The sequence below is a fragment of the Drosophila ficusphila genome, unplaced genomic scaffold (genome assembly GCF_018152265.1).
Source record: "Drosophila ficusphila isolate 14025-0441.05 unplaced genomic scaffold, ASM1815226v1 contig_791, whole genome shotgun sequence".
Classification (NCBI taxonomy): domain Eukaryota; kingdom Metazoa; phylum Arthropoda; class Insecta; order Diptera; family Drosophilidae; genus Drosophila; species Drosophila ficusphila.
Genome location: NW_025064737.1, coordinates 10,341,349 through 10,365,513, shown reverse-complemented (window position 1 = coordinate 10,365,513; position 24,165 = coordinate 10,341,349). Strand labels below are relative to the sequence as shown.

The following is a 24,165-nucleotide window of genomic DNA, read 5'->3' as shown; positions in this document are numbered from 1 at the left end:
CGATCTGAAACCGTTAAATGTTCGGCGGCTCTGTTATAAGCACTCTGTAAATCTGCAAAAGAGCGAAAGCTACTGCCGCGGCATTGCCAGCATCGAAAAAGCTCAACTTAAAGCTTCGACCACCCCACGATCGATCAAATTGGCATAGTCCCTCGTAAGCTTTCACTCGACTTGAGTGAGTAACTTCCTTCGAGCCTTCGAAGCCCCACAAAAAAACCAATAGATTTCAATTTATTTATTTGTTTATATTTTATTTTGACACTATAATTGCGTTTGCTTTGGTAATTTTGATTTACAACAAGTTTCATAAATTTATTTCAAGTGTTGATCGCAACACCGTCGAGCAAGTAATCTTACTTCAACTTAACAATTAATTTAATTTTGCTTTAGATTCTCGGGTATCCGTTTACTTGAGGCTTAAAAAAATCTCTTACCTATGACAAATACATAACGAAGCTGTTTTGATCTTAGCGGGTAAGTACAATAGGCAACATAAATAAACGTAAAATAAGCGAAATAAAAGTACGGAAAATTATACAAAACACAAATGAGCAATTAACAACTTGGTAGGTAAGTACAACAAGTAATTCAACAGGTTGATTTTTCTAATTCCATTGTTTTCCTTTTCACTACATATACATACACAAACGCACACATATCCATATACACATAATTGTATACATTGTTAAATGCATTATATTGGAAATTTATTTTCTTCTTTTCATATACATATAATCTTTGATGACCTCAAACAGTAAAACTCCTTGTATGTTCTGTGTCCCTACACACAAACAGACATATATACAAATCCATAATTGACCGATACTTAGAGACTGATCTGTTGTATATAAGTTTAGGGGTACGCGTAGACTAAGGATTAATTGACTACAATTACTAGAGATTACAATTTGACGCTTGAGTTCGCCATTATCCTTTCTCTGGAAGATTTAGCTCCTTTTCTTATTGATCTCGTATTTGAAAAACATTTATTAATAGACAACAAGAAGACGACGACGACGAGATTATGCATACGTTGAGATATTGACAAGACATATTGACAACATTATAATTTTAGTTTGGTTTTTCTTAATTTGTGTTTGTCTGTGCGAACATTGATTCGTTTTTAAATTTAGTGGCAATACAGAACTTGTAATGCCTTATTTTTGGGGTAATTTACTGGGTAATTTTAAAGATGTTGATTTGATAAACCTACCTTAGGGAGGAGCAGTAATTTGTTAGGAAATAAAAATAATTAAAACAATTGAAACTAAACGCGAATTAAAAATGAAAAACATTGAATTTTGAAGGACTTTTTAAATTATCTTATAAAATTATAAAATTATGTCAATTAATTATTTACTTTAAAGAAAGTTATGATTAACTAACTATATTTAAGCCCTTCCTAAGGTTGGTTCAGATTTATTGGCTTCGATGGGAACCGAAGAACTTAAGCTACTTCGAGTTTTTATTGAGTGACTTTTGGGGTGTTGTGTGTTCAGTACTTAGACTACGACATAAACTACAAGCCATTGTTGTTAGTTAATTGTTAAGATACATACTCACTACGCGCTACGCAAACAAGGTCCTGCCTGACATGTGACATTCTCTGGCGAATTGGCAATTCTCTTGGACATTCATCGAGTCGATGCCATGAATTTAAGGTGGCTTCAGGCGGTGGATATGTCGGGGGGCGTGGCAGGTTGGGGGTTAAGTGGGGGAAGCAGAGCGACATCGGCAGCGGGATCTACTCTGACTTCTAATCGGCATACTTTGGACCAGCCAAAATACTTTGTTCCTCGAGGGATGAGCAGGTTGGGTTCGGCTGGACTGGCGGTCATTACACCTGCTTGGCGGCATTGACATTTGCATTGGATCCAGCCTGGTTATCTGCCTTCGAACGCACTGCGGTCTCGGGCAGGAAGAGCACTACAAAGCCGCCGAAAATGCTCCAGGCGGTTAGCAGGGTCATCAGGAGGTGACCCTCTATTTTGTTCTGAAAGAGATTAATTAGGGGTTTTCATTACAATTTTTTTTAGGTGTTATTTTTTAGCCATATAGACTCACCAGCAGCGAAAGATAGGGTGTGAGAATAAGGGCCAAACCGGCGGCCACATTACAAGCTCCCACGCCCACGTTGCGTATGGGCGTTGGATAGAGCTCCGCCGTATAGACCGGCATTATGGTGTTGCCCGCGCTGATTGTGAACTTGCCCATCATCAGGAATGTGATCTTCAGCCAGAGGAGGTCCGCCTGCCCCTCGGTGATCGCCGCACAGCAGCAGGCGACGCCGGCACAGATCAAAGTGGCGCAGAAGAGCCACTTCTTGCCCACCTTGGTGATGATGTACATGGCCACGGCGATGGCGGGTATTTCGACTAGGCCAGCTAGCGCCTGCAAGGGAGGTGGACACAGAACAGAAATTATGGGGCTGAGTCGGAGCAGGGCAGGCGAAAGAGATGTCAGCTGTCGGCGGGGCGCATTAAATCAGAGCGGCATCAAAGGTGCGACCGGCGTTGTCAAAATAAATTATGCAATAAATTAGCTGAGGAGCTCGCTGGCATGCCCATTGTCGTTTGCTGGACAGTGGTGAGCGATTGGCTCGGAAAAGTCTTTAAATCAAAGATTTATTTCACTGTACAGTAAGCTAATGAAACTAATGCTAAAACAAGAATTTGAAAACATATCAGCCTAATTAACTAAGATCCTTATACAGCATTTCTAGTATTTATGTAATTTCAGTTCACACTATTATGAGAAAATTTACTTTCAATATTTTAATGTATTATTGTGCTTTTTAAATATTTTCTAAATATTTATGTTAATGAAGCATTTATGGTATTCTAAAAATGACAGGAAAAACAAATGTCTTAGGCATGTAAATGTTCTCTTTAAATTCTTGACCCCACTTATTCCATCAAATTTTTCGAGCAAAAAGAAAACAAACAAGGAGATCAGACAACATTAAGCGCCTTAACATTCGAAAGCAATCAAATCCCGAACAAATGCCAAACATGTTTAGCACATTGTGTTCTCCAAGGCCCGTCAGCACTGTGCTCAACATTCTGCTGGCCAAATGCCAGGTGGAGGGGCTAAAATGGCTGCGGCTGGCGCTGCGGCCGCGACAGGATTTATCTACTATATCGTAGATGAATGGGAGGTGGGAGGTGGAAGGTGGGCGTGGGCCAGTAACATCATAATTCGATTGCAAACACATTTTCACACCAGCGTCCAGCGGTCGAGGAAGCACACTTGACATCGAACAGACATTCTTCAGTCAGCGGCTGATGGAATTGCTGACAAATCCAATTAGGCGGCCATCAGCATCAACCGAAATTTGTGGACCACTTGGCACTTGCTAAACGCTTGATTGAACCTATATGCCGACAATATTTCCGATGAAGTTCGCCCTAAGTGGATTTGCCTGCGCCCACGCTGCGTATACTTAATTCCAAGAAGTAAAACTCACCGAATTCAAGTAGACATTGCCGCCGAAGGAGCTCATGTTGAGAATAATGCCGTAGTAGACCAGGTTCATGGTGAACCAGATGCAGAAGAAGCAGATGGAGATGCGTCGCAGGTAGCTGGAGCGGAAAAGGTAGGTGAAGTCCTGCGTATTGCTCCCCTGCGTCGGCGGAGTAAGTTGGTAATCGGCGGGCAGCTGGCGACCGTTGAACTTTGCCGCCGACTCGATGATCCGACGCACCTCGTCGATTCGACCCTTGACCAGCAGCCAACGCGGCGATTCCGGAACCACAAACCTGTCGTACATGAGTACCAGAAAAAATAAAAAACATTTAAAAAAGAAACCAAACGAAATATATCTTGGAAAACATGTGCCGCTGAAATTATGGCACTCTGTTTATAGTAGCTGCACACCCACGCTCTGTTTTCCCATTTATTCACAAGTCTGTGATCTATATACACATGTTTTTATGTTCTTCTTTGTTTACCTACTAAATCGATCAAAGACTCACCAGAGGAAGCAGAGAAAGATCCCCGGAATTCCGATGCACAGCTGGAGGCGTTGGTAGTCCTGGGTGAGATACGCCAGGCCGGAGATGATCATGTAGGAGATTGGCAGTGGAAACAGGTTGTACATCCCGGCAATGGTTCGCCACTTGCCATCCACGTACTCGATGGCCAGGATCAAGCCCGAATAAGTCACCGATACCGAAACCAGACCGAGAAGAGCTCTAAGAGTCAGGTAAAGCTCAAAAGAGCTGCAGATGTAGAGCCACAGCCCTGAAAAGGATATACACACCGATATTATTTATAATACTAACCAAAATATTAGGAATAAAATAAGTTGAGTTTACAATAATCCTTTTGATATCACTCATACGACTGGTGGTACCTCCAATGATTAAATAAGCTAATTGGACTGATTTAATTGTTAAACTGAATTCTGCCATATTATTAATATTATATTAACAAAGTAAAGACTTTGATGCAATAACAGTTACCTCGTTCAAACAGCAACAATAATCACTCAAAGGAATTTAGTGATAATTAGCTCATAAGTCAGTTCAACGTGCATTAAAGGAATTTCCTCAGAATTCGCATGCAATGCAGCCTCGCAATTAAAAGCAAGTCCGCACACGTGTCCACCCTCAATTCCAGTCCCTCATTAGTAATGTCCTTTCGAATGCAAATTTCAATCATACACTGTGAGAGATTTAATCAACAAGGACAACAAGGCTGGCTGGCAAGAGCCCGGCAGCCACAACTGCAGCCCAGCAACTGCGACTGCCACCAGCCACCAGCCACCTGCCACCTGACAGCCCGACCCACAACCAAAAACGCACGGAGGGCCACTCGATGTGCTCGTGCTGACCCCCCGACATGGCCAAGTTCACAGTCACCGGAGGAGGACATCGTCAGGGCCAATGTCGCTGTGACTTCCGTATATTCAGGGGTATATACCCTATGCACCTCTCCACAAAGTGACATGTGTGTGATGGGGATGGCTGGATGGATGGATGGATGAATGGGGATGGAATGGCCTTTGTGCCCCGAGAGCCACTCACCGAATATGGTCTGCAGCACGGCCGATATGAAGAGCATTGTCTTGCGTCCAAACTTATCCGATAGGTAGCCGGAGATGATGCCACCTGTTGCCACGCCCAGCAGGAAGAACATCTCGGCCACGTTCTTCAGGTGCTCCTTCTCGCACACCAGATCCCACTGCGATGTCCAGGTGTTCCCCACGTTGTCGTTCGTCTCGTACTCCCACTTCTCGCAGGACACCAGCTTTCTGTCTAGGGGTTTCTGGGAAAACAGATATATAGTACTTAGTACGTGATACTTCATAGAAACTTGCATATCGAGAAATATTAAAGAAATGTTAACATAATGATATTGAGTGAATGAATTGAGGAAATGGATAGTATCCAAAAATATCCAGAGAAATATATACAATTCATTGTATTTATTTTATAGTAAGGACAAATCTTATTCTTACCTTCCAATCTGTTGGCAGCGCGGTCTCATTGCCCGCCTGGCTCCAGTCGATGCCCTCCCACCTCTGGCAGTTGTCGACGGATCCGCTCACGTTCCGCCAAAGGGCCACCGGCATCTGCTTGAGTTCCGCTGGCCGCTGGCACCAGAAGTCCTTGTTGGCCGCCTGGTAGATGGACGAGGATATGTGGAAGGTGTTGGGCACCTGGAAGAGCGACAGCAGCACCGTCATCAGCAGCTGCCACTTGCCGTAGTGGCCCATCAGGTCGCCGATCACGTCGGTCTCGTCCTCGTCGTCCGACGGATCCAGTCCGCTGACCGCCGCCGCCGCTGCCGGCGACTGGGGCGTCGCTGCCTGCTGTTTGGGCGGGATGGTGGGGCTGGTGGTGTTGGACGCGGTGGTGGGGGACGGTTTGCCGGAGTCGTGCATGATGCACAAAGGAACTGCAAAAAATCAAGGGGAAAAATAATTAGAAAATCAAGTCAAGTGAAAAGATATTGTTTATCTGTAAAACGTGTACTATACAACTTGTCATTGGCCAATAAATTTATCATGGAATGTTTTGTGTGAATCAGCGCTTTGTTTAAAAATTGATATAATTTGTATTTAAAGGTAAATCAAATCCATTGTAATTTGTTGTCTACTTATAAATATAACATTTGTAAACACTTTTAAGTAAACAAAAACTAGTAAGACATTAAGCTTTGATTAGCTTTCCTTAAGTTTTTCCACAGATGCAGATTTTTCAGCTTCTGCCGAGCGGAGCATGCAAATAATTGACTTGATAGATGCCTGCGGTAGGGATTTGGGGGGGCGGGGGAATTAATTTTATTGCCCGTGTCAGGAGCACACAAAGGAGCAATTAGTTAAGTGGTCAGTGACTGGACATAAACCAACTCGGAATCTCGAAGTCTCGAAGTCGGAGGCGAAAGCGAAAGCGAAGGGCTCTCAGAAACAGTCCGACTGCAGTCAAGTCAAGCGGCTCTATTTCATTTATTAGGACGGCCCCCGCTCCCCGCGGAGGATTCACGAGTCCGGTCATTGGTCAACCTGCGTTCGATGGAATTCAATCACGTTGGAGGCGATTAACTACAGCAGCCGGAGACCGGCAAAAGTTGCTGCTGAGCACCGAACACCGAACACCGAGCGAACTGAGCTCCACAGCTCTACAAAGTAAAAGAATAATAGCCAAGATTTAATGTAATTGCGTTGGGTTGGGCGGCTAAAGGGTGGGGTTTGCCCCAGCCACTTTCGTGTCCTTTGCTCAGTTTGCTAGTTGAACTTTCCCCCTCCAACCTCATTCCCATCCCCAATCCTCTCCGGCATCCTTTCTCCGCTTTGCCCTGTTGGCGTTTTCTTTTGTGGCCACTGGCCAGCGGGCTTTTGTAGCGCATTGGCTTTGTCTGGGATTTGGCCCGAATGGGTCCACATACACTTGTACAGTGTGTAGTATTGCTGAGCCCGGGGCCAAAGTGGCCGAAGGTATCAATGCCCAAAAGTAGGCAGCGGACTTGCGAACTTTTCGACTTTAGTTAGCCGGCCGGACTTAAATGTTTAATTCTTTTCAGTTGATTTACCAACGGGGTTTTATTAAGCAGAGTTAAGCGATTTACCACACGCAAAGAAGGGGGATCGGGTGGAGTCTAAGTAGAAGCGAAGAAAATTTGGGGATTGTTTAGTAGTTTGTGGGGAAACTTGTCAGAAAACTGAGCTTATAGAACTAAACAGGCTTAAGGCGTTTGCAGAAGTCTATAACAAATGATCGATATAAAGAATATACCATATGAGCAAAATGGTACCAAATGTTAATATTCTATTTAATAAACATATTTATAAAAGTCATAATTATATATATAAAATTCTATAAATTTAATGCAACTCAACAACTTTAATAAAATTCCATAAGTTAATCAACCAATTCGCTTGATTCACTGACCATACAAATCTATGCTATGTATATATTGCTATTGCAAACTCTATTGTTGATGCACAATCGTATAAATCAATCAAACTCCGTTATTCAGATGACTTGTCAACAGCGGGGATATCCCTGTGCAGCCCATGAATCAAACACTCGCACATATCAATCAGCGGAGCCAACATTTATGGCACTCGAGAGTTGAATTTGCATACGAGTGTGTAGAAAGGATGGCCAGGCGCCGGGGGGCGTGTCCAAGCCCCCGGAAGAGATATTCCATTTAGGAGGGGATTTAGCATATGTGGCCAGTGGGCAGTGCACCGCACCACTGTGGCAGCAGAAGCAGAAGCAGAAGAAGAAGCAGCAGCAGAGGCAGCAACAGCAGCAAAAAGCTGCGGCTGCGGCAGTAAAATTCACGCCATACGCCGCACGTGATAAGCAGTTGAGCGCACATTTTCACGCACTTGTAAACAGGAATAAGCGAAGCGTGTCCGCGAAAAGCCGCGGGCTTGTGGATTGCTCTCCCCATCCACTTAGGATCCCTATCGTGCTATCGTGCTGCCTGGCAGGATAATTAATTATCAATTTTATAGGCAACCCCCGCTGGATGACACCCAATTTGCAGTTGGGCTTAGCTTTTGGACAGCGGAGTTACTGTGCGGCTGCTGCCACAGATGCCACAGATGCAACTGCTGCAACTGCTGCAACTGCTGCTGGTGTCCGCCGAAGGTCGTCGCGATGTCGTGTGGGCACAACGGCTCAATTTCAATGCTATAAACTACGTCGCTACGTCGCCGTTTACCTTCAACTCGCGGCGCACATGGCGTATGTGCAATATCATGGCACGCTGAAAATAACGCTAATTGCATTCTGCAGCTGTTGTCGCCCTGGTCACACCCCAGCTGGCCATCCCTTCCCCATTTTTTCCATCTCGGTCCCCTTTCGCTAATAATTGCTAGTTTGACAAATCGACAGGTTTCGAGATTAAAATAATTTATTAAACTAATTGGGAGCTGTCCAAGATTGATTACTTTTGTGTCTTCGGACACGCTGTAATTGCAATTGAACGGATTTTAATTAACGGATTTATATATTTTAATCGTTTAATCAAAAATCTAGGCTAAAATAATTCTTTAATAATTGGACAGGCAGTAAAGATTTATCAATCTTTTAAATAAGTTATTTTAAAGAGCAACTACTCAAAAATGCCAAGGTGAGCAATTTATAATATTATAACAGCTTAAGATGTTATAAGCTATTAAGTTGATTGAATATATATTTTAATATGCACATTGATATTTAATTGCTTTTATAAAGAATACGATTTTCCAGTAATAGGTGAATGTTCTACTTCATCAATCGCGAATCTAAGCGACAGGTAGCCATTAAAAGCAGAACTGGTAACTGATGCAAAAGCAAGTCGGTCTAGTTCGCGCTCTTTCTCGATTTGTATGCATATCAGGGGTTCATTGTGCTACCAAAGATAGAGCTTTATAGACAGTTTCACACCCAATGCTAATCAAGCTGCAATGGCCCATGTCCGATTGGTAATTACGTTTACATTGCAGTCATAAATAACGAATTATAATGCCATGCACGTTCATAAAAATGCATGCTCATCCCGCTCCCTCCGATGTCCACAGATGTCTGCAAGCTCCCAGTTTCCCAGGCAGATTTTCCAGCAGTGGGGGCGGATGCTTCTGGGCGCGATCTCTTGACACGCTCCACCAGCGATGGGGCGCCTCAATTGAACACGATCCACACAAGCTTCTCTAATAATGATTTGTTTCAATTGAAAAGTCAATGCCAGAGCTCTCTCTCCCACTGGCCATTAATAATTTGCTTATTCGTGGTTAATTAAAAATAGCAACGAAAAAACGGCGCCAAAGACAATTGACAAAGGGTAAAAAGAGAGTGCGAGGTTTATTCGATACTCATATTTGCATAAATATGCGAGAAATTGCTCCCGCAGGTCGTAAAATATTAATGAATATTAAATTTAATTAAGAAAGAGTTAAGAGTTTCTCTCACATTCAAGTTAGTTCGTTTTTCACACGCATATTTCTAAAGCAAGCTAAGTGGAGGAATTTCAGATGACAGACTTTAAAGCCCGCAGGCAATAGAAACCCCTTTTTATTTATATTTCTTTTTATTATAGCTCTTCTGGTTTTACATGTTTACTATTTGCCATAAAATGTTTATTATTTCACTTAAAGTAAATCGCTAAATTTTTGCTTAAACTATAATTTAATAAGTGAGTGGGGAAATAGCGCCTTTTATAAAAGTTCTAAAGAAGGCTTTTCTATTAGGTTATAAAAAATGCATTTTGGGAAATATGCATTTAGTTATCATTTACTTTTACTTCTCCCAAATGCTTTAGCTGAATTTCTCGTGCAATTTAAGCAGCACAATGACAAATCGAGGGGGTTTCCCCAGACAATTACGACTGGCCGAGTGTAAATAATCAGAAATGGGAAAGAATCTCGTAAGCGTCATAATCACAAAAGCCGAAATGTGCTAAATATTTTTAATACAAAGGCAAGCGTTTATCTCTGGGGAGCCACGAGATGGGCTGCGAGAGGCAGACAAATTGCCGCTGTAATTAGCCGTCATGCATATAAAACTGCATTCACTTTCATACCAACGATAGAAAGGAGGAAAAAGAGTGAAGCGGTGGAAAAGGCTGGTTGATGGTGGGTGGTTGGGTGGTTGGGGGGTTTTTAATGATAATGATGACGCCTGCATCTGCATTTGTGCAAGCATGGCTCGGTGACGTTGCCAGCTAATTTGCACATTTATAGGATTTGATTTGTTTATTATGCATTCGCCTCCGGGGAGGAGCACAAAAGGGGCGGGACGGGCGGAACGGGCGGCATGGCACAGAGAGTGCTGCCAAGTGGGTAATAGTAATCTTCAGACACTTGCACGCAGCAACGAGCTGCGCTTCCGTTGCGCCGACAAGTGCCCTCAGTGCGGATGAGCGATGACGATCTGGAAAGGGATGGGAGTTGCCGGGGCGGGACGACATCCCGCCGGATGACGGCCCGTCATCGTAAGGCAGTATAGCTGTATAGCTATATAGCATTGGCCAGCCTCACTTCATCACTTGTCAGACTAATTGCAGCTGTATGACAGCCGCTTTTCGGATAAGTAACAGCAGCCGTATCGCACCACGGGGCGTATGCGCAACGTCTGGCGAATTGCATTTAATGCGACGGCCCGCGGCGATTGCGAATAGTTTGTATTTCAAATTCGATTTTCGCCCGCGCAACGCACCATCCTAATTGTAAACAATTCAACCTAAACTTTCGATAGTGCCAATTTGCGAACGAACGTGCTTGAACCGACCGTCCACGGTTCGATCTTTCGGTGGGTGAAATTTACGGCTTCACGCCTTGCCATAAACACAATCGATTTTGGCACTGGGTAAACAAATTCGAAAACGAATCCATAAACAACACGAATTCAATCTGGCCCCTTGAGCCAGTAAACTAATGCGACTAATTGCGAAGTAAATCAGCCGACAAACGATCTGAATTTTTTCTCAATGTTTCGCCCAAACCTTGTGTTTTATGACTGTTTTCCGGGGAAAAACAAAGCCAAAGAAAATATACGAATCGAATATCAATAGACTTGCTCCTCGCCCAAAGAAAACTTTGACTCTCATTAAAAGGCGGATTTTAGGCGTCATAAACTGTGCGAAAAAGATGTCTGGGAAATTTAATTCAATTTAATTGATAGTCGCTAATTAAATGTTGTACTGACCGGAAAAAATATTCATATTAACCATATATGTATTTTCCAGAAACCTATTAATTGGGTTGGTTATATCTAGAAACACTGAGTTATTTAATTGTTAGCTTCTACAATTAAAAAGAAAATTAAGCAAAAGGACTAACATATTTTTCTGAATTTAATCTCAGACTAATGAGCAATACAAAGTACCATAAATTGCCCCCAAATAAAGACAAAACAACCAAAAAGAGCAGTTGTCAGCGATTTTCATATCAATACGAGAACACATTTGCCATTTTATAAGCCCGGCCAAAGCCACAAACCCCTCGAGCACATTTGATTGCCACAAATTGGAGGCAGCTTGACAATTTTGTGTGATCGGATTTCGTAAAATGGCACATTTTCACAAATTTTCAAATGCCAAAATCATTACAATGAAGTGGGCTCCCCACGCACAAGGATCAAATCAATTCGAATCAATTGAAAAGGCAGCCACAAAGTATTTTAAAGTTTTTATGAGATGGGTGTTTCCCACCCACACACACTCATGTGTGTGTGTGTGTGTGTGGGTTTGTTTGTTGATATATTATGCAAATTTCAGCTACCTTTCGGTTGGCTTCACCCCACTCATCCCCCAGCAATTCCACCTCGAAACCGTTCATCTGCGGATATCTTTTATTTAGCAAGAATTACGAAGCCAGCGAGAAGGAGGAAAAGCGTTGGGGAGGTGGAAACATTGCAATATGGCAATTCCGTTTCGTTCTCGTTCACATTTGAAGGGTCTTTACTGGCTTCCTTCCGCTTGCCGCCTACCGTGCAGCTGCTGCTGGGACGTCCTGCCCGGTTCAGTTCAGCTTTCAGCTCTCAGCATTCAGCTTTCGGTTCGGTTCGGTTCAGTTGAGTCCGGCCCTGGATGCATTTTGCTGTAAACAAAGTCAGAGATGCACAGGATACAGCCGGACTCGCAGCCGGAATCGGTCCAGTGTTGTAGCCAAACACAAAAGAATATAGGTCATCAGCCATGGGCGAAATTGCGCTAACAAAAGGTATATGGGTACTACATTTAAATTTCAGATACCATCAATCGAATATGTAAACTTTAATGGACTCAGTTCGGTTGGTTAACAAAGTCTGCAGTATTGGATTTTAAATAAATAAATCGAACACCTCTTTGAATATTTATATTAAACAGAAAGCTAATTTTTCCAAGAAAAAATCAAGTGCCCTACTGTTTGCACATTGTCAATCAAAAAACGTAATGTGAAGGGTATTCCCAATTTCATTGGCACCACTTTTATGGAATCATATTTGGTTTCTGTTTAGCTTCACTCTTAATGTAAATCTGTATGAATGTTTAAGTGAATGCTGCTGCTGATCCATTGTTGTCAACATGAATTCACAAATCTATTTCCATTTCGACTTGTCGGTTGTTGATGATGGGCGCTTCTACCCCCCCGCGGGCCCCCCGGCTCGTGTCTTGTTAATCGAATAGCAAATCGTTTGGCAATTTCAAATTTCGCCAGCTAAGCATTAGGAAAGCCCCTCTTTCGCCACATCAAGCCCGCCCATCTATTGTGGGGAAGCGCGTCTTTTTGATTAGAATTTCCATTTCAAAGTGCGCACTGATTTGCTACTTTTATGCGCTTCCAATCAGTGGCAAGTCGAGAGTCAAAGCATCCGCCATTAGCATAACCTCACGGCAAAGAGTGGGTGTGGCAGGCACCAGGCGCCAGGCGCCAGGTGATTGCCAGCTATGTTTGCTTGCCCCCCTTTGACCTCCGCCCGTGAATCTTCTGCCTGCATTGTCAGGATTCCCATGCCCATTCGAATATGCTTATAAGCTACTCAATATGTTCAATGCTTGGTTATGAGTCTTGGGGTTCAGCCATGTGGAGTTTTCAATTTCATTTTCTTGAGGTCCCCTCTGTCACTGTCTCCTTAGTATTTCGCCTTGAGTAGTCTCAATTCCTCGGTGAGATGGAAAAGCATTTGCAGATGGAATTTTATCAGCCCGTTGACGTTTGGTTATTTATCTCAGGCAGCCGCAATAACTTGTTCAACATTATAAAGCTCAGGATTCAGTTAGACAAGCATTGGTCAATGTTAATAGAATGGAAAAGTGATTTGAAAAGAAAGGATATGTGAATCATAGTTATAAACGATTGATGTTTTCTTCTATGAAAAGTTTCCTGTTACTGCGCTCTTAGTCACTTTTAGTTGTTCATAGCGTTATATTATGCTTAAAAAATATATCAAATTTTTCATATGATTCACCCATTTTTAAAGACCATTTCCGTTTATGTCATTTATGGTACAATTTACGGGAAAATCCCTGAGGCAAATTCAGATGCTTGGAGATTTTGCCCGAGGGCCTAAAGCTGGCTTCAACAATCTGTCAGGATAAAGTCATTGTCGTTGTCATTGTTGTTATCCTCATTGTTGTTATCCTGCTGCTGCCGTTGTTTTTGTTATTGTTGTTGCAAGAGCCAAACAAATAGACTCGGGCGGCGAAAAAAACGCACAAACACACACACACACACACACATACTCACACAGAGAAAGAAAGAAAGCAAAAAAAGGCGCACAAATAAACAAACAAAGGAGAGCAAAGCAAACGTCGCTGGCGGCACGTCCGCGAGCAAGGATGCCAGGACTCTTGCCACACAGAGCGGCATGTTCACACATTCCCCCACTGATTTCAGTTGTTGTTGTTGCTTTTGTGATGTGTCCTGCCGCGTTGCCATCGTCGCCAGGCAGCCAGCGTGCGTAATGAGCTTACCTTATGGATAGACAAAACAAGTTGCTGATGTTGCTGCTGCTGTGATGCTTCTGTATTGCCGCTGGTGTTGCTGCTGTGGCAGACTCGGGCGCAGCCAATCCTGCAGCACGCGTCCTGCTGCACAATTGGCAGGGCTGATGGCGACTTCCTTGCCCGCTTCCTGTTGCTGGAGCTTTGTTTTGATGGTGTCTGTCTTGGCGCGGAAATCCGTCGCACGTTTGTCGTTTGCTTTTTCCTCTTTTATTTTGTTTTTGTTGGTTATTCTTTTTTTTTTTTTTTTTTGCTACTTTCTGAATAAATTTACGGCCTCAAGCGCACTAAACGGAAACTGACACATAAAATGCTGTCTGATTTAACGGCTTCTACTGTCTCTGCGGAATATACGATACGTTTAACGGCTTTACGCCTTCGACACGTGGTCAGGTGGGGTGCACGGAATTCGACTATTTTCGATGCATTTCGGGGATTGCTCATACGCAGCGTGGTACGATTGAAACGCGCGCGTTTCCCGCTGAAACAACAGCAATTTGCAATTCGAACAACAACGGCAAATAAGAGGCAGCGGGCAGCAGCACTCTAGTAAATAATAACGTCAAATAATAATAATCGTAATAACATTGGGGTGATATTATGAAATTTCGAAGCGGTTCTGCTGTGTGGGCCGCTGCCCGCTCGCATTATTTATGGGTTGTCCAAACATTGTCTGGCGGAACGTCTTCGGGTGGAATCATGAGTCCCAGTGTCTATATATTAGCACATCTCATCGAAACACAGTATATATAGCATCATTGTTGCCACTCGCATTTGTTGCTGTTGTTTCGTTTGTTTAATTTTATACTATGCGCACTCACGCACCCACACCTCGGATCTCGGGATCTCGGGGGACCTCGTACCGCAGTCGTACCGCTTTGGTCTTTGGCTTTTCGCAGCAGCGATACAAGCGGGCGAAACAACAAGCACAACAGTGGTATCGCTTCCTGCTCTTGATTCGCACTATTTCCTAGGCGCTGAGGCTGAAAATGCGATTCAACGGACGACGGCGGCTGTTGCGGCGTTCAAGTTCATCACACAACGACTGACCAAGAGGAACTGAGCGCTCGTCTCCGAAGCGAAGAACTTTTATAACCTTCCCCCATTCGCCGTTCCCCACGACCCCACCGGCTGGCTGCGACGCTGGCAGCGATGCCGGCAGAGCCGATGCTCGGATGCTGCCAGCTTGGACCATTCTTTGCCAGCCGACGACGGCGTCGTGTGTTGTTGCTTCTGCCGCCTCTGTCGCTGTCGCTGCTGCTGCTGCTGCCGCTGCCGCTGCACCTGATGCGCGTTGGCGCTCTCTTAAACGGACATGGCGCTCTCTTCGGCTCTCGCCTCGCGTGGCGCGCAAAACTGTTGCTGTTGTTATTTAATCGCCGGCACCGCTTCATTCGGCATTACTGGCCATACACTGCCCCCAAAGGGGAGTCCCCGGGATATAAATGCTCTTGCAATCGACTATTTAAAATTTTTTTTGTCTAATTAACCGACTCTAATTGGGTAAGTATTAATGGTAGCTCTTATAATTATGTGAGAAATAATATACACTTTAATGTAAATAGAAAACTTATAATAATATCACTTTAAATATTATGAGAATAAATAGAAAACTTGTAATAATAGCACTTAAAATATTACGAGAAATAATATAAAATATACGAAACATTAAACCTTAGTTAAATAAACGTTAAGCATCGATTTGGTCTTCTCAAAATTATTGCTTGTTGTAAAACCTTCGTTAGATTGATTCAGATTGAAAGAAAATAAAAAAACATCGTCTTTTTACACTTTTGTAAACTAATACATCCCATCAAAAGAAAGAGTGTGCACACTTCGACATCAACAAACGCCACGTTGCACTTCCGTCTGAGGTGTAATGATATAAATCAATTGATCAAATGGGTATGACTATAGCTATCTCCGATGTGTGAACTGCAGTTGCACAGAGAACGGCGGCAAATCGGCGGAGCGTGCCGAAAGATCGCTCGACACTCATTGATCAGCGGGTGTTTCAGCCTAATGTACATGTCCGTCGGCCGTCGCTAACAATTTGCCTGATAGATCACATCAAATATAATTCTGACAATTTGTTGACACTTCTGTGTGTTGTTGGGTCTTTTGTTTTGTTTCTCGTATTTATTTTGGGGCGGTTAGTTGACAATGATTATTTAATGGCAATTTACTCTGGCTGGTTGTTCATGGCGTTATGATTATATTATTGACAGAGGGATCTCTCCATCATTTCTGCCTCGTATTTCTCTCGGCGATTCCCGAATAATTTTAGACGAAATTCGGCAACTGAGTGTGCCGGTTTATGATTGATTTATGACCGCGGGGTCTGTGGGGTCTGCCGCTTATTTATTGTTATTTCGTCTCATTACGCGAAAATTTGTTATTTATTTGCTTTGAATAAAACGAATGAAGACAAAGTTGCCGCGGTACTGCTGCAGTAGAAGATTACAAACGAGATCTTTGTTCACTGGCTAAATTGTTGCTAATTGAAAGCCATAAATGGTGCTAATTGTGAAATCAAGCCTGAACTTTAAATTACTATTAGCTGAAAAGATTAGAACTTCTCTAGGCTGTATATCTTCACTTAATTTTTCAATGTTTGTTAAACCCTAGCATGAAAATTCTTTGATTTACAGATAGTCAATATTTCAGTTTTGTATATGATTATATTAAATCAACCCAACTAATTTGGACGTAAACAAAATCATGACTCATGCATCCTGTTGATTTAGGAAACGCCCTCTTACTAAGAGTAAATATTTTTAATTAAAGTGAAAATGTTCCCGAAGAAGTGTAATAAATTTGTCATCGCAACGGAAATTGACAGTGCAAAATTTTGAGTGATTAGATTCGCTAAATAGAACCTTTTGAAGAATCCGAATAGACAAAACTATCCTAAATGATGATCGATTGGATTATATTTCAATGAATATAACTTTTTTACTGCAGAGTGACTGATTGGGCATGGAACCAATTTTTCAATTTTTTTTTGACTGTTTTTTTGTCTTAGTTAACAAATCGCATATATGTGCGCACCCTTTTATATCAATATTCATTTTATTTGAAATAAATAGGAAGCAGTTTAATTAAAAAGGTTGGATTAAAAATCAAGTACTTAAGATGGAACATTTGACTTGTTTCGACAACAACAAGATCAATATAAGGGCCAAAACTCTGGGAAAAGAAATTCAAACGGTAAAACAAATACAATTTATCAATTTACTCTACGCGTTACGGGTACAATTAGCTCTTCTATTGAAAAGGGCTTACACACGAAGTTCATTCACATTCAAACATTGCCCCTCCCACTTTTCCCATTCAGAACTTCCCACCCTTATCAGAATTTTCATTCACAGCTTAAAAGGCAAATAACAAAAATTATCGCATGCCATTTTTGCCTTGCCTGCGACAAAAAGCAGTGTCTTATCTGAAGTGCTCATTGAATAAAAATTATTATTCCATTTGCAGTTGTTTTTGTTTGGTTGAACTGTTTTTGTAGCCGAGCAAATAAAATGCAAATTGCGTTGGGTTTATTTATAATTCACGAACGACAGAAATAATTAGCTATTGAGTGGGAAAACAAATGACACCGAGCTTTTATCAATGAACCGAATAAAAAAGGGGAGGGGTATTCAGATACATATAGGAAAACCAACGAGGGAGGGGCTCGACTTCATCCAGCTGCCGAGAGTATCGGTTTCAATTTCAGGCGAGAGAGTTTTGTTTTCTTCGATTTATTCTAATATTCTAATTGAGTTGGCGCTACACGATTTCCATAAATTAAATGGCATACAAATTATTTGCATTCTCATTCGATCGGGGGGAAGACGAAGCCAAGTCCGCAGTATAAAAACCCCTGCCCACCGAAAAAAAAAACTCCGGCTGTATTGCAACGTGCAAGTGTCACTGATTTATGGCCAAAGGCGTGTGTGTGTGTGTGTGTGGTGTGCCAGTTAGCTTGTTTTGACCAAGTTAACTGGTTTAATGGCCCAATGCTGGTGGTGGTGGTGGCATACTCACTTGGCCCGCTCCTGCTCCGCTGACTCCGCTCCTGCGGCGCCAGAAGCGGCAGCTCCAATTCCATCGACGGGTTGTCATGGGTTAAACTCACACGCTTGGCCATCGCTCTGTTTATACTTTAAATACTTTGGCTTTGATTAATGGTCATATACTAATTACTGTGATACGCGGAATGGCAGTGCCAGTGTCGTTTTGATTCCGATTTCGATTTCTATTTATACATTAGTTTTAGCAAGAAGCTCACTTAATTTACGACTTGGCGCCTTTTTTACGCTCTTATCACGCTCGCGGCGCTTATCAACCCGGCATTGGCGGGGTTCCGCTGGAAACTGACCAGCTTGGGCGCTCGGGAATAGGAAGCGCACTCCGTTGCCCCACATAAATCACGTTCCAATTAACCGAAATTGGCCAGACGTGTTGGCATTCGCTGGCATTACTCTCCAGTAGTTCCAAAACAATGGGTCAATGGGTTAGCGATAAAACTCGGGATGAGCCACTTGGCGATTGGGCACTTGGGGGGCCTCTAAAACCGGGACTGTTTCTTGGCGCAACGTGTGAACTGAACGGCGGACGGTGGCTAACTGACTGCCTGGCTTTCTGGCTGGCCAGTCGCAAAAGCCCCAGAGTCTGAAGCGATTGGCGTCGCCTTCGGCTGCGACTAACGAAATTTACGATTCAACGGCGACATGCCACTGCAGAAAGTATTATAGGATATTTCACACCGAAGCAGAACCTGGCTGACTGCCTGGGATATTAACACCTAATCAAAAATGTATAGAGCCAAAAATGTGCCATAAAGTTTAGCTAGGGTATTCAGCAGTGTCTATAGCCTAGTGCAATTTATAGGTCTTACGACGTGCTAGGACATTTACTGTTATCTTAAGTGCTTCTATTTATTCAGTTGTTTTATATAAAAAGCTTAACTTCAACATCGTAATCCGACTAATACATTTATTTATTTCATTTATATATTTTTTTAATTAGACACATCTATTATATTAACATATGTTTCTAAAGTTTCTATAAAATGATTTCGGTGAGGGTATTTAAACTTCGATAGGGCGTAATTCCCATAGAGTTTTTTTGCATGTCTTGTTTGTTTTGGTTTTATAATTAACAGAACAAAGATAAGCAGCAAGTTCGTTTATTTGGGGATTCATTAAAATGTATTTACATGTTCATTGATCACTAGTTGCGAACCGAAAGCTCGCATGTTTGCCCATTGAGAAGCGATGTGAAGTGCGCGGGCGACAGCTGAATGTCATCCCCGAGTGAATCTGTGAACCTCATTGAACTCGGACATCAATATTTTTCTTCGATTTCAGGTAGTCAAATCGGTGACAAGTTGACAGGCGTCTTTCGAAATATATGCAAATTTTAAAGAAGCACGCTTAAGTTTGCAAATTTCGAGGACAGGTTGATCCACCTGAAAGAAACCTCGATATTTCCGAAATATTTCTCTTGAATTATGGTATTTTTAACGTGTTTTCGAACGCAAATAAGCTATATTTCTTGTGAATCTTAAGCTTTGGCTTATTTATTTATATTCCAGAGCTATATTTAACTCCGTAAGATGGCGCATTATTGAATTTATAATGAAGTTATTAATTAATAAAAATAATTCAGCGCTGTTAATTTAAACAATTTCAAACGCGCCAATATTTAAACAAGAAGTTGTCATAAAAAGCATAGGAAAATCAGCCTTGAAAGCTCAAACCGAAAAGACAGTTTTTCCACCAAGTTTCCTTGTTAAGCTCGATGAAAAGCTTTCACTTTTCAAGCCGAAACTCACCTCAGCCTCTGGCGCCAAGGATGTTTGCTTTTCCCAGGATACTCGGCCACGGCGAATCGGAGCGCATGAAATGGCAGGGACTTTGCACGCATTAAACAACATCAAAATAAACAAACAATTTCGCAGACAATTGCTTCGAGGCAGTTGGAACCAGCCGCAGCGAATTGCGGTCGAAGGTCGAAGGGCGAAGGACGAGGGGAGGGGTTCCGCAACAAGGTGGGGTGGGATTATCCTTGTGGAAAAGTGCTTTGGTACTTGGGTCGTGTGCCGCCGCAGAGATTCACAGAATGGATTTGCTCTGGTTTGGATGCAAAGCGCTAATCGATAGAAACCAGACAAGGGTCCTGTGTGCTGAGTCCTTCGTCCTGTCGGCTTTTTCAGCAGGGGTGCTCTGCGGTTGATGGCTGCGTCTGCAACTCCTTGACACTATCAATCTGTTTTCTTTATTTGAGCAGTGTGTGAGAACCGTTTGGTTCAATTATGCCAACTGACTGATCTCAGATAATCTTGGGTCGCTCTCTAAAAAAGCTAAAGCTAGGAGAATAAATTTAGAATAAAACTGAACTTTGATTTAATAGCTTGGAGAACTTATCAGTTTTATTTATTATGAAAGAAGTGCAGATGTTTGCCTAATCTAGTGTTAATCAACTTGAATATCAGATTCAAAAGAAAGTAATCTGATTTCAAAGTACAAAGTTGGTTTGATTATAGTTTTGGGTTTTTACTTTTTTCTTAGTTTTTACTTAATTTACGTGTTCTTAGCTATTAACTGTACCAACCGATAGTGGGTCTAATTCGGCGTAAAATGATAGGAATTTATATATTTTTAATTGAGAGTAAAGTACAGTTATTTACTTGATCAGCTCACGTTTTTTTTAATTCTTCCCACAAATCACACAACTAAATTGGCCAACTTACTCAAGGTCAAATTAGCTTGTTCCATACGGCTTAGACCGAAACAACTTCTCCAGTAATACTCTTATATGCAAATCAAATGGGCTTAGGATATTCGTTCTATTTATTTTTGGTTTTCCCACAGTCCGCGATTTCCACTTCCTTCGGTGCACTCGTTTTGAAATGCGATAATTTAATTGTGGTGCGATGACAAGTTAGGGTTAGGATTTGGGTGAGGCTACAAGGGAAGTACCAGTGTGTAGGGCGGTTTTCCTGCGGCAATTGCAAAAGTTAAATTAACAATCGTGTTTACATTGGTTGGTAACAAGATTTCACTTAAGGATGTCAGCTTTGTTGGCGGCAGCACATCCTATCCTGCCGCTCAATCGTTGCGGACTCGAACTCGGCGCCGGATTCGGGCACTTACCCTCCATCAAAACTGATTACTGTCATCAGGGAACGGAGTTCTGGGTGCGAGGGGTGTGCGAAGTGTGCGCCGACGCGTGCGACAAGCAAATTTGTCTGTTAATGAAAAGGTTTGCGCATCCGCCCTGACATATTGTCGGTCCTTTGTTCCCGGGATCGCAATGCTCCGGATTTTCGCGCCTCGGGTTAGGACACGCGACCTGGTCGCCCGGCTGGGCGGAGCAATCCCAACTCTGACGTAGCTAATTTGCGAGCAAACCAAAACATCAAATAAACATAATTCAATTTCAACAATTGCTCCGCGACGGCTGTTGACAAAGACTGCGGCTTCGAGTGGTGGCTGATCTCCATTCTCGTTCTGGTTTGGTTAAATGATCCGTGAAATGTAGCGACCAGCTCTATCTGCCTTGGATCTAATTGCTCTCGTCCTGATTTCACCTCATCCCCTGGGAATCAAATCCCAGTTGGGTCAGATCAACAGGTCCTTGGACCCCTATATCGCACTCCGATTACTGGCAGACTTATCGAAAAGGTTTTATTGAGAGTTTCGTGCTCCATATGTTGCTAAAAATGGACTTTGAAAGGGGGTACATTACGGTAGGGTTAACTGTGGTTAAACAGCTTCCCCATCTTCAGTTTGCCTTTTCTTTTCCTTGCCCATCATCAAAGCTTCCTGCTGTGCGAAATATAATGGCAGAATGTCAAAAACAGGTGAAGGAAGCACAAAGGGAAAGCTGGAGCTAAAGCTAAATATGTGGGGGAGTGTCTGGAATATCTGACTGTCGGTAAATAAGACTTTAGGATTCTCTACCATAAATATTATTAAAATCAAGGATTCGGTAGTAGTAATAACTAGTATACCATTTATTTATTTATTCCTACTAAGTGTTAATTCAAAGTTTAATTTTAAAAATAAACAAAAAAATTCTTTAAAGCATAGTTTCAAATATTATTATTATTATTATATTATTATTATTAATCTTATGCAAAAATCAAACCTAGCTAGCAAATATTATATAGCAAGATCAGAGTTAAAACATCGACATACCAATTATCATAATTAACTGCAATTCCGTATCTACGCCCAGCAATCGAAGGGCAGCCGGAGGCAAATAAGACCAGCGAATTTCCCACAGCATCCGCTTTGGTTGCAGGGGCAGACACCCTGTACTTGACAAGCTCCGCCCATCGAGTTGAGGGCGCACAGGACTGGCTGCAAGGATACTTAGGGGTTGATAAGTTCCTGGCCAGAGTTGTGGCATTTCCAATTGGATCTGCGACACTATAAAAGGCTCGCAATTCCCGGGAGATGGACTCATTAAAGTTTTTAACTTATTGGACAGCGGAAGTGCGGAAAGTGTCGGGAAATTGCAATACATCTAAAATCCTAATAACTAATTAAGACCGAGTGATAATATTAAAAAGAAAATGTCGCGAAATCAATTGCCAGACTCTTCCTCTTCGCCACCCATAAGGTACAGTGGCTCTGCAAAATAACTTTAATAAAATGTATAAACTGTTAAAAAAATTTTAAATGATTTATTTTGATTTAACGCCAACTGTGGTTATAAGAAACAATGAAAGCAAAATAGTTTTTTTTTTTTTAATTTAAATATGAAGAAATAACAAAGCGTGCGGCCACGCCCCAACATTTTATAGACTTTTGGGTGCGCCGTCGGAAACCCGGCTTATCAAAAAAAATATTTTCGTTCTTGGAGCTCATAAAACATATCAAAATTTTTTATGATACGCTTTAATAAGCAATGTTTTTATGGGTTCACTTGTATGTACGTACAAAACATATCACTCTGAGAATAAAAGAATCAGATTTAAGTCCAATTTTGTTACACAGCGTAACAGTTACGTATTAAGTAAAAATTTTTTTAAATCTTTAAGTCACTAATTTGAGTACAAAAGCCCTCAGCTATAAATACTGCTGAAGTTTCTTCGGATCAGAAGGACTTAAATAAATTCAACAATGCCATTTTTCCCCCGCAGTCATTTACCCTTTCACAACTTCGACGATGACTTGATCAACGATCTGCCCTCCTGCATTTATGCGGGCCAGCATCAGGGCGGTGGCGCCACCGGAGGAGGTAATAGTGGATCAGGAGGAGGAGGCGGCAACTCCGGACTGCGACTCAGCTCGAATAATCTTCGGCATATTCAGCAGCACTATATGCAGCACAGTGGAGGTAAGAAACTCCAAAAATATGCCTCTGATGAAATTTGTATTAATAATATTCAACATTTCAGAGAACCTCCTCGATTCGTCTACTAATTCCATGGGAGTCCACAATTCCGGTGGCGGCCAACCCTTGATGTGCAATAGCCCTAGTGCCAGCAGCAGCGGAGGAGGCGGCGGCAATGGAGGATCAACTACTCCAGGCGGCGGTGGAGGCCCCAATCCTGGTTACGGATCCGTGGGAGGTACCACAGCGTCCAGCTACAAAATGCAGCGACAGGCGGCCAATGTGCGGGAAAGGAAACGCATCCAGAGGTCCGCCCCAACTGGGTACACCAAATGGTCTTTTCCATTTTTCAACTTCCTAAAACCCAAGTTATAACTTTGATTTTGTAACTAACGAGCTTTCCTCTTTATTTTTCTTTTTCTTGCGCTTTGCAGTAGCATAAATTCAGCTTTCGATGAGTTGAGGGTCCATGTGCCCACTTTTCCGTACGAGAAACGTCTCAGCAAGATTGACACTCTTCGCCTGGCCATCGCGTATATATCCTTGCTCCGTGAGGTTCTTCAAACTGACTACGATCCTTTAACCTATGTGGAAAAGTGTCTCCGAGGGGAGATAAAAGCTGATCGGGCCAATTGGAACACGAGTGGTGAGTAGAGGATTCGGCGTGAATACCAATGGTCAATAAACTGTTCGCCTTGCAGATCTAACTGCTCGTCTTTCGTGGATCAACTGGGAGAACCTGGGTGTTCATCCCGGCAGGCGAACTCTGCTCACTTCGTTGGCTTTATCCTCGGAACCTCTGTGTGGAGCCCACTGCGGAATGCCATAAGCGTAGAGAGAAAAATTTTAGGCTCAGCCTATCAAAGCTGCTAAAAGCACTTACCCTTTAAACCCAAAATCTTCCCA

General features: G+C 42.5%; 2 protein-coding genes across 17 annotated transcripts; one reads left to right on the top strand and one right to left on the bottom strand.

Moving 5' to 3' along the window:
- Window positions 1–224: 224 nt before the first annotated feature.
- On the bottom strand, window positions 225–18,242 carry LOC108097693 (organic cation transporter protein). 14 transcript variants are annotated; one of them, XM_017200186.2, is made up of 8 exons: window positions 14,742–14,964; window positions 13,891–14,261; window positions 5,462–5,901; window positions 5,028–5,268; window positions 3,975–4,242; window positions 3,467–3,758; window positions 2,065–2,391; window positions 225–1,993 (listed from the first exon to the last, which is right to left on the bottom strand). In XM_017200186.2, the coding sequence occupies exons 3-8, from the start codon at window positions 5,885–5,887 to the stop codon at window positions 1,838–1,840; spliced, it is 1,710 nt and encodes a 569-aa protein (XP_017055675.1). In that variant the 5' UTR covers window positions 5,888–5,901; window positions 13,891–14,261; window positions 14,742–14,964; the 3' UTR covers window positions 225–1,837. The 14 variants fall into 14 exon arrangements, with proteins under 14 accessions (XP_017055675.1, XP_043065019.1, XP_017055684.1 ...); XM_043209084.1 differs by having other exon boundaries at window positions 13,891–14,218; XM_017200195.2 differs by having other exon boundaries at window positions 14,746–14,964.
- Window positions 18,243–22,407: 4,165 nt separating this feature from the next.
- Window positions 22,408–24,106, top strand: LOC108097290 (circumsporozoite protein). 3 transcript variants are annotated; one of them, XM_017199521.2, is made up of 5 exons: window positions 22,408–22,542; window positions 23,066–23,262; window positions 23,324–23,567; window positions 23,694–23,905; window positions 23,961–24,106. In XM_017199521.2, the coding sequence occupies exons 1-5, from the start codon at window positions 22,496–22,498 to the stop codon at window positions 24,086–24,088; spliced, it is 828 nt and encodes a 275-aa protein (XP_017055010.1). In that variant the 5' UTR covers window positions 22,408–22,495; the 3' UTR covers window positions 24,089–24,106. The 3 variants fall into 3 exon arrangements, with proteins under 3 accessions (XP_017055010.1, XP_017055003.1, XP_017054995.1); XM_017199514.2 differs by having other exon boundaries at window positions 23,324–23,582; XM_017199506.2 differs by having other exon boundaries at window positions 23,324–23,594.
- Window positions 24,107–24,165: the final 59 nt, after the last annotated feature.

Coding starts and splice junctions, on each gene's coding strand:
- LOC108097693 (XM_017200167.1), bottom strand. CDS start 18,058: ATGGCCAAGCGTGTGAGTTTAACCCATGACAACCCGTCGATGGAATTG. Junction 3,759..3,974: donor ATCTTTCTCTGCTTCCTCTG/GTGAGTCTTTGA, acceptor CATGTACGACAG/GTTTGTGGTTCCGGAATCGC. Junction 1,994..2,064: donor CACCCTATCTTTCGCTGCTG/GTGAGTCTATAT, acceptor AATCTCTTTCAG/AACAAAATAGAGGGTCACCT.
- LOC108097290 (XM_017199506.2), top strand. CDS start 22,496: ATGTCGCGAAATCAATTGCCAGACTCTTCCTCTTCGCCACCCATAAG. Junction 22,543..23,065: donor TCCTCTTCGCCACCCATAAG/GTACAGTGGCTC, acceptor TTTCCCCCGCAG/TCATTTACCCTTTCACAACT. Junction 23,595..23,693: donor CCAACTGGGTACACCAAATG/GTCTTTTCCATT, acceptor TGCGCTTTGCAG/TAGCATAAATTCAGCTTTCG.